The sequence below is a fragment of the Chaetura pelagica genome, unplaced genomic scaffold (genome assembly GCF_000747805.2).
Source record: "Chaetura pelagica isolate M959 unplaced genomic scaffold, ChaPel_1.0 scaffold79, whole genome shotgun sequence".
Lineage (NCBI taxonomy): Eukaryota > Metazoa > Chordata > Aves > Apodiformes > Apodidae > Chaetura > Chaetura pelagica.
This window is the reverse complement of record NW_009969339.1, coordinates 3,502,824-3,512,593: the sequence shown is the minus strand read 5'-3', so window position 1 is coordinate 3,512,593 and position 9,770 is coordinate 3,502,824. Positions and strand designations below refer to the sequence as shown.

At 36.0% G+C, this 9,770-nt stretch overlaps 1 protein-coding gene across 1 annotated transcript in view; it reads left to right on the top strand.

Annotated features, from left to right (window-relative positions):
• The window catches only part of KIAA1033 (KIAA1033 ortholog), a 32,391-nt gene that overhangs the window by 1,056 nt on the left and 21,565 nt on the right, over positions 1–9,770 (top strand). Inside the window, exons 2-10 of the mRNA XM_010005858.1 lie at positions 111–250; positions 737–790; positions 899–964; positions 1,136–1,181; positions 3,539–3,606; positions 6,329–6,411; positions 7,419–7,461; positions 7,960–8,063; positions 8,716–8,836. Of these exons, the coding sequence (XP_010004160.1) occupies positions 111–250; positions 737–790; positions 899–964; positions 1,136–1,181; positions 3,539–3,606; positions 6,329–6,411; positions 7,419–7,461; positions 7,960–8,063; positions 8,716–8,836 (725 nt within the window). The remainder of the gene's footprint in view (positions 1–110; positions 251–736; positions 791–898; positions 965–1,135; positions 1,182–3,538; positions 3,607–6,328; positions 6,412–7,418; positions 7,462–7,959; positions 8,064–8,715; positions 8,837–9,770) is intronic.

The following is a 9,770-nucleotide window of genomic DNA, read 5'->3' as shown; positions in this document are numbered from 1 at the left end:
AGGAATACGGTACTACAGCTAAATAGCAACAGATTGTTTTTAAGTACAATATTTGATACTGCAGTTTACTGAACAGTCTGTAAAACTGTACAAATGTTATAAATCCTCAGAAATTCATGCTGAAGTGCAATTGAAGAATTATGGGAAATTTCTTGAGGAATATACATCTCAGCTGAAGAGAATTGAAGATGCTTTGGATGACTCGGTTGGAGATGTTTGGGACTTCAGTCTTGATCCGATTGCATTAAAGGTCTTAATATATTTATTATCTATTGCAGCTATTATTTTTCTATCTCCTTCCCTTCAAAACCTGAAAAGTAAAAGCATGATGCTCTTTTGCTCTTTAAATTTTGACTTTTGTGTTTCGGGAACCTATCCAATACAGTTTTAATTATCAAGTAAACCATAATGACCGTGCTTTTGCTTTCCAGGTTTTGTAAGTAAATTGTTGTAAATGCTATATGGTATAGTTAGTTATCTGTGAAAGGAAAGGTATTTTCATGTAAATATGAAGAGCAAAGTTTTCCTGCAGCATAGGTTGCCGGGAATGTGAAATTATTGCTCTCTTATTACTGACCCTACATGATAGTAAAACCAGGGGGAAAAATGCTTGCTAGTTGGATAGATGTATTTTTGAGCAATGTTTTCTAAAGCTAATTTTGTTAGTTTTGGTTTGGTGATTTTGTTTTTCTATTTATTTTGTTTAGTGTGGGGTTTGTTTTGTTTTGTTTTTTAGCTTTTGCCATATGAACAGTCCTCCCTGCTGGAGCTCATTAAGACAGAAAATAAGGTAAGTACTTTATGATTAAAAAAAGAATAGATTTATTTCAGCTAAAATCAAGCTCTCTAAATGTGAATCTATTTGTAATCTGTGTGGTTTTTCCTCTTTTGAGTCTAGGTTCTAAACAAAGTAATAACTGTGTATGCTGCCCTTTGCTGTGAAATCAAGAAGTTAAAATATGAGGTAAATTCACCTCTCTTTTATCACTGTGTATGAAAAAGTTTGCAGATTGGCAAGCTGATTTACCAAATTTATTCTTTATCAGTAAAGAAACAAGATATAATGTCTAAATTTTTATAGCATGATTACATATATTCTATTTATTAAAAAACAATTTTCTGCTTTTGTTGTTAGGCAGAAACTAAATTTTATAATGGCCTCTTGTTTTATGGAGAAGGAGGTAAGTAGCTTCCTTTACTGTAAAAGTTTGTAGATTTATGTTCTTGCTTCAGGTTATGTTAAATGCTACAGTAAGTGTCGTTTTATAATATAGATAAGTATTTTCTTTGTATTTTTGAGGGACTCTGAATAGTGGACTTTGAGATTATAGGGACATCTGTTAATGTCTTGTAAGTGTCCTGAGTTAGCTTAAGGTAACAGTAACATATATCTGTTACATTAACGGGAAGTTTTGTCTGCAGCCTTATTTGCATGAGAAGTAGGGAATATGGGCTGTTGAGGTTGTATTTATGTATAACTTACAGAAACTTGAGCTTACATACTGCAGTAGCTGCCTTTTCAAAGTGTGGCATTGAAAACCTGTTCACATGTAGAAACATCATAAACCAACATATTTCTTATTGGGACTAGGTTTTACACTGGTTATGGTAAAACAGTAAATCTGTAATTTGATTGGAATAAAACAATGAAAACCCTTAATACATAATTTGACCAAGTTCCATTACTTCTCTTGGGCAGTCATAGTTGTTCCAAAAGAAGCTGAAGTTTGTTAATGTCATCTGCCCTTCAAGAACAGCTGGTGGTACTTGTACTACTGTTTAGACCATGACATAATACAGGAACACTAGAGATTGTATGACAGTTCAGTAGACCCTGCTTTTGGTGAAAGCTGCTTTTTGTCTTGGGATTTATCTGGTAACTTCTCTGAAAGGTTGATCTTAAGCTTCTGCCTTAAAGGATGCTAAACTGGGAATAAGCACAGCTCTTAGTCCTGAGAACTGAATCTATGAATGAGTTGGTTTAGAGACGTATCACCTAACTTTTGTTTTCTGTATCAAATTTGAGAGGCAGCGAAGTGTCTTTCATAGTAGTCTTGTAAAAGGGCTTTTTAAAAGCTTTTCAAAAGCTGTGATAGTATTGAGAAACTTGAAATCTTTGAGATAGAGACTGTTTATCATTCTTTTAAGTGCTATTTAAGATGACTGTTGTGGTTCAGTTCAGGAACATGAAAAAGCGTGGGTTTTGTTGAGTTTTTTCTTGGCAGATTCTCATTTCTTATCAGACATGGTTTTAAATACCTTAAAATAAAGTGATAGGCTGCCAGAATGATGCTATGGGATCCCTCAAAACTTCTCCCTGTCTAGCATGAATAAAGCCAGACTGTTGCAGATTAGCATATTGTAGCAGCACTGCATTCCTGGTGGATGTTCTGCAGGGAATGCTTAAGAATGGTAGGAACTGAAAGGTCAGCCTTCTGTGCATTAGGTAGGGATGCAAAAATTGTACTCCACTTCCATATCTTTCCTTTGATAACAGCAAGCTTGCTTATTTAGAACAGCTGACAAAGCCACTGGCTTAAGAATGGTTGAAATGAAACAAAAACTGTGCTGGCCTTTTCCTTCAATGTAAAGAAACTTTTTCATCTTGTCCTTGGAGTGGCTAGGGCTAAGCTAGGAATTGGTTTGTTTTTTTGGGGGCACACACTAAACAGAGTAAAGGTTACGTAAAATCTGTGAAGTGGAAGCATGCAGTATTTAGAATCTTGTCCCACAACTCCATCTTACAGAAGTATGGAGACTCCTTTAGCCTCTGGTGACTGCTCTAAAACAACATGTTTTATGAAGCAGTAAGACCTATGTTTCTTAAGCAGATAAACTTGTAATTGTAAGCCATTTCTGGTCAGAGTTGCCCAACAGACAAATCTCAAGCTTAGAGCATTAATCTGTCATTACATAAAAAGCCGTGCTTTGTCAGGTAGTATGACAACTTCTCCAGCTGATTGAAACAATTTGGCACTGGTGGTGTAATTATTGTTCTTTACAGTATCCTGCTAGTGTACTTTGTCATACAGATAATGCTTTGAAGCTATGGTGATCAGTCAGTTCTTTTGTGCAGGATGATATGTAGGAAAACCATAATCAAATTCTTGAGGATATTGCATGCTACAGAGTGTTTTTCTGATTAATGATTATGTGTATTCTTTCAGTAAATAACTACCAAAGAAGTTCCTTTCACTATAAAAACCAAGTGCTTTCATACAAACTTTTTAAAATGGAAGCTTTTATATTATGTGATGTAGATGCCTTTAAAGAACTGATTCATATTAACTTTAGGTGATGGAGGCTTTCTACCTACTTTGTCTAACTTATAAAACGATGTAATTTTTAATGAGAGAGAAACTTCAAAAATAAGTCCAGCTTAGGAAAGTAAAATTAAAAGTTTTTAGGACTCCATCAGTGTGCTTATAATGCACTCCATTTGTCTGACAAACAAAGGGCTTGGAGGGCATGTTTCAATGTGAATTTGACAGATCTAACACAGTCGTTTGAAAGTAGTGACAAATGTTTGCCTTTCAAGCCACAGATTCCAGCATGGTGGAGGGAGATTGCCAAATACAGATGGGACGATTTGTTTCTTTCTTGCAGGTAGAGTATGTTTGATTATTTAATTTTTTTACAGCAATTTTTATTTTACTTGCAAAGTGAATTTAATGGTCTGCAGTATCCTGCTTACATCTTGTTGAAAGGCACTGCAGTCATCTGATAACGTTACTGTTTTGCCTGCAGACCTGTCAGAACCAGCTGACACATCACATTTTTTTTTTTGTTTTTCATATACTTGTCTAAAACTCTCAAAGTCTAATGAGAGAATAAATTAGTTTGTGTAATCATTGTTCAGATAAATGAGAATTTATGTATTACCTCCTAACTTCACTAGGAGAACATAAATCTAGGTTGTTTCATCTGGTACTATGGTTAAGGATACCTATTTTGCTGAGCAAGTTTTGGTTTTCATTTAACATTGGCAATGGATTAATTGCTCATATCTTTTTTTAGCTGACAGAAGAAAGCAAAATTAAAACATGTACCTGGAAAAAAATTGCTGAAACTTTCAGGGAAGAACACTCATTTCTTACATGGTTTAGTTGTTATCAGGGTCCTTTGCATGAAAACAGGATCTGTGTTTCTTCTGAGGATTTCCTGTGCTCTTGGGGTTTCAATGTAGTGTGGAATTTATTTTACTTCAGTATAGATTAGATGACTGTCCTGTTCCCAAAAATGTTTCTATTTTTATTCAATATTGCTTGTAATGGAATATCAGTTGTTGAAGTAGAGAATATACAGGAAGGTTTCAGAATGTTTAATCAAATTCTAGTTTAACAAAGGTTAAAATTTCTGTTCTTGCTGTATACTAGCATGACAGTAGCAATTTACTAGGTCATAATGGGTTGAGTACTGTAAGAAGTTGTTTCTCAACCTTTTTTACCATACACAAATGCAGTTAGTTGTTAGGATATCAAAGAGTTCCTGCCCCCATTTTTCAAGCTCTTTGCCCTGTCACCTTTGCCTGTTTCGTCCTTAATCTTGTATTTCTTCCTGTGCAGATATTTGTGACATTTTAGTAGTTTTGAAGTCTGGCTTCTGTACACTGGTTGTTTTCCAGACTTTTTTTTTTTTTCCCTGGCAGGATACTCTGTCCAGGTGGAAGTTGAGAACGAGGTGACTGGCTGCTGGGTATCAATGCACACTGCAAACCCACTCTGTAGAAAAATTTGTTTATTTATGGGTTATATACTGGTGTGTCTATTCATAGGGTAAATACCACACGAAAATCTAATCATATTGCTTGTGAGCCCACTTTGTATATATGCTATAATGGCTTGCTGATTGTTGAGCAACTTGGGAAAGAAGGGAGATGTAGGATGTTGCCCCAAAGGGAAGGTTACTGTGCTGTTGGTAAAGGCATGGGGAAAACTTTTTCCTTATTGAGTTTGTTCTTTTTGAACTGTTGTGTTTCCCCTAAATCCACTCAGTAATAGTCTGTCCATAAACTGGGAAATACTGTTCTGGTCAATGTTAACAAATGTATCTCCAAGGGTGAAATGAAAACATGAATGAAGATGACAAAAGAGGTGAGGCATTGCTTTCATAGAGCTAATATCCACCAGTTGGCTTACCAACTCTTCTGAGTTCAGGATTTCTCGATTAACTACATGTAATACATTTGCTATGTCAAAGCAGATATTTTTTTTAGTTAGCAAAATAGTGCTGTGAAACACGAGTTAGATACTCTTAATTCTGCAGAAGTCAGCATATTTGAAGAACTCTGATAAAATTATAACCTTGCCTGTATTGTGTAGCTGCTAATAATAACAGCATGTGCTGTTAAATTGGACTATTTCCTGGAAGTTTTAAAACAGCAGCTGGTTTCCCTTCCCCGGGAAACAAGTTCTCTACTAATCCATTGCTCTGGAATCTATTGGCTTGGTTCAGCTGCATTTGATAGAGCAATACAAGTATAAGAAGTAATGGCACTTTTATGTTTTGTGAAAACTGGTGACTAATAGAAGGCAGAAGCCCAAATAAGATCTATTTTTGATGGAGAGGAAGAGAGAATTCAACTGTTAGCCAGCATTCTGCCAGGAAGAGCAGGCTGGCTGGGTAGCCAGTGTGGGCTGTCTGCTGTGAAGCCATCTGTGTGCTGACTGGGTGGATTCATCACATGCTGATTTTTTCCCAATGCGATTATGGAGTGCATTCATGAGCAAATACTATTGCATTTAAGGGAAACTCAGATTCATTTATCCTATTGCTCAAGGAATGTCTTGTTAATCCATTATAGAAATTAAGATAGTCCTTTATGTGGTCACAGCTGACCTGTTCTTAACTCGTTTTGTACTATGTTACTGAGCTCAAGTTCTGCTTTAGTCAAAAGTACCTCTCAAAGACAGGCTTGTTTTTCTGAAAGCAGTATTCTGTGGCTAATCACTTTTACAGTAAGTACAGGCTTCAGTGTTAATATCTAACTTAAATTCAGCTGTGACCATCTCCCAGAGTGTGACTCTTCCATCTAGTGGCAAAAGGCACAGCATTTGCTATCAGGGATTCTCTCTGAAAATACTTAGGCACTGTTGTCAAGTTACTTCTTACTGTCTTGATAAATTAAACTGACAGTAAAAATAGTCCAACTTGTACTGGGAACTTGTGTTTGATAGCTTCTTAGGATAGGTCTGTTCTATGGATTAGGAATGTAGTTGGAGCTTGGGCTGCAAGTTCAGTGATTTATGTTCAGTGTTTGGATGTAATGACAAATTCTGCGTGAGGAGGGTCTATACATATATATGCATCTTATTCTCTTGTATTTCAGGAGCTGTCTTGCTTTGTTACCCGGTGTTACGAAGTGGTTGTGAATGTAGTGCATCAGTTGGCTGTTCTCTATACCAGCAACAAGTAATTATTCCCTAAAATGCTATATTGTTTTTCTGTAGTTAAACAAATGTGAAAAATATGGAGAGTGCTTTGCTGTGCAAGTTTGGGCTTCATAAGCCAGTATGAAAGTGGAATTGTTTTATTTTTTGAAAAGGTGGTGCTTTTATATAATGAGATGCAATACTATTTTTTGGCTAATTTTTGATAGAATTGATGCTTCAGAGGCACTTAGTCTTTGTGATTAAGAGATCTTACTGCTCTTTCATCCTTGCTCTGAGAGAGATTCCTTCTGTTGACTGATAGAGTAGATATCAGTAGTTTCAGAAGCTTAAAGATTGGATCACTTCCATAATCCGTTTTAAATATGGAAATCTGGATATATAGTCCTCACATAATAACCATGGTATTAACACCTGACGTTGATCTTAGTAAGGGCTGTTGGACTTATCTCTTATGAAAACTCTTGAGAGCTTACCTCCAAGTAGAATTGTTTGGTTTAGCTGTGAATGTCACTGCAAGGGTCATGATTATTTTTCTCCACCTCCAGATACAATAGCATAATTCCTCTCAGTTGTATTTATTGTTTTCATTTTTTGTCTTATGTGGCAGCACAAGGTAGACTTTTTGTATGGTGCTGAATGAGCAAGTCTGGATGTGTAGCTTGGACATGGCTTGATTAAATATGTGAAGTGATTTTGTACTTTCTGACTGCAAGGCTCTGTGTTTCAAGGGCAGTTGCTGTTAGCAGAACTGAACTGGGAATTGTTGATATATTTCTGCACTGAATGAAATCAGTGGTTTGAACCAGTTGTATGCTGTACATTCAAAAATGCAATATTCAATTTTATCATAGCACAGAGATTTCACATAGGAGATGCTTTTAATTACATCTCAAGGTTCTTTTTTATTCCTGAAATTATTGTTAATGAAGAAGAATTGAAGGAACAGAGCACACTGTGATACAGAATTGATAAATATGCTCTGTCCCAAGGATTAAAAAAGCATTAAAATACGTTTTTTGTTTACAGGAATGCACCTAAAATTATAGAGACTTCTGGAGTTCATTTTCAGGTGGGAATTATTTGCAGCCCTCATGCTTATGTTAATGTATGTATGTCTTGATCATTAATCATGAGAAAAATCAGCAAGAAAGTCAGTTTCAAGTAAAATTTTTGATCTGGACTCTACTTTAAAGGTTTTGTATTCACCTTTTTATGGCCTTTCTGTGGAAAGGCCTGATATCTCTATGTCTATCATATTCTAGCCTTCTTAGCTGAAAAGTGTTTGCACACACTGTTGTTGTGTGTAGTGTGTGCTTCTGCATGTAGACAGTTTCTCAAATCCTGCCTTCCATGTGAAATTAGATCGGTGCATGCAAACTGGTGTTACTTTTATCACTACAAGAAGTAGTAAATCTTTCAGCTACCAAAACAAGAACTCTCCAATTTCACTCTCTAGCTGATATCTAGTTGGCTGATAATACATTGAATGCAACCAAAATTGAATATGCCATGTGTGACTGCAATAAACTTTTAAGTAACCACAGGGTTTGTTTTTTTTTGTAAACAGGCAATGTACGAGCATCTGGGAGAATTGCTCACAGTCTTAATCACTTTGGATGAAATAATTGACAATCATGCCACTCTGAAAGATCACTGGACCATGTATAAGAGGTGTGTCTCTGAAGGGGTGAAAAATACTTCCACAGCATAAAAGATAAAAGCATGTGCGTGTCTCTTTGTTCCAAGACACTCAGTGTGGAAACGTGGATTTTGGCAGCCCTGAGAGTTTTCCAGAAATCTTAATGAAAAGCAGGGTTAAGCTCCTACTTTGTCCTTCTGATAGCACCAGTAATGTTTTTAAGTGCTCAATGTTACATTTACAATACAGAGTAAGTATCTGGACAAACAAAGTAACAATTGATGGGGTTTAAAATAGATTCAGTAAGAAATCTAATCTTGCGCAGAGCTGATCTAAGACTGTCTCTCTCCATATTGGTCATGGGGATGGGCAGACAAATATAAGTAAGAATGCTATGTTAGGTAAAAACTGAAGAATCAACAGTTATAAAGGTAGATAAAATAGTGTAGTGTTGTGTACTGTTGTGTTGAAAACCTCAATAAATTGGTGTTATTCAAATGGATGTGGCTTAAAAACTGCTAGGAGGTGTAGGAGTTTGTTTTTGAAAGTTTGGAGTTGCTGCTGGACACAGGTGTGAACAATTAAAACTTATTCTCAAAATAGTGCAGTGCATTTACACATGATAAAATATTTACATATTTTAATTATGTTTCTATGTATGTGTTCCACACCTGGTCCTTACAGGCTGCTAAAATCTGTCCATCACAACCCTTCAAAGTTTGGAATCCAAGAAGATAAACTGAAGCCATTTGAAAAGCTGTTGTTAAAACTGGAATGCCAGTTACTTGATGGAATGATATTTCAGGTAATGAACTGAATGTTCGCCAATATGATAGGGGAAACTATTACATTAAAGAAAGACTCTTTTTATAATGTATTTTTGTTTGTTTTTGTTTTGTTTTGTTCCGGATACAGTGATGTGTGAATTTGGCTCTTGTATCTGTGCATGGTAAAAAAAAGGCTCTATTGTAAGATGCTGCCTTGCTCTTCTCATGTGGTAGAACTGTGCCAAGCTTTGAATGCTTACTGTTTGGCAGACTTAAAGAAACACAGATGACTTGGCAGTAAGACTGTGTGTTATCAGGGAGTCTGATTTTCGCTAGAAATTTTAGTAGTGCTGAGGCTTATGTAGCATAAGTCCACTTTATTTTAGCTGCAAATTAAAGTTTCCCCATTGGTCCTGAAAATACGTTGTGCCCTCTTGTTACATGTTTTGTCTCATTCCTAGTGTAGGAGACAGCTGTCAGTGAGGTACCAGCTCAGTGGTGTGCAGCCCTGCAACATGCCAGTGTACAGGTGGATGAGAAGGGTTATTACTTTTTCAATACAATTAACTTAAATGCATTGGTACAAGAAACCAGCATTTTTAGAAGAGTGTGTATTTGGGACTGAAATCAGATGTTGTGGCATAGTGTAGTGCTGTTGAATCTGGTCACAGCAGAGTCAGTTGAAGAGATTGCTGTTACTCAGTTCTGTTATGTCTGAAATGGCATAGGGAAGAAGGTCTTGTTCTGTAAAAGCCTCCAAAAGGAAAATTGGAGATAAATAATTAAACACAATTTGGCTTATTTTTTCAAAGGGTATAACTACTAGCTACCCATTTTTCATCTTATCTTGCATTAGTATGAAGTCTTAATTATATGTTTGAGATACAGATAGGATTTGTCTAGTATTTATGCAGGATGATTCTCTTGTCCTGCCAATGCCCCTTCCCAACAAGAATACATTAAAAATATTCT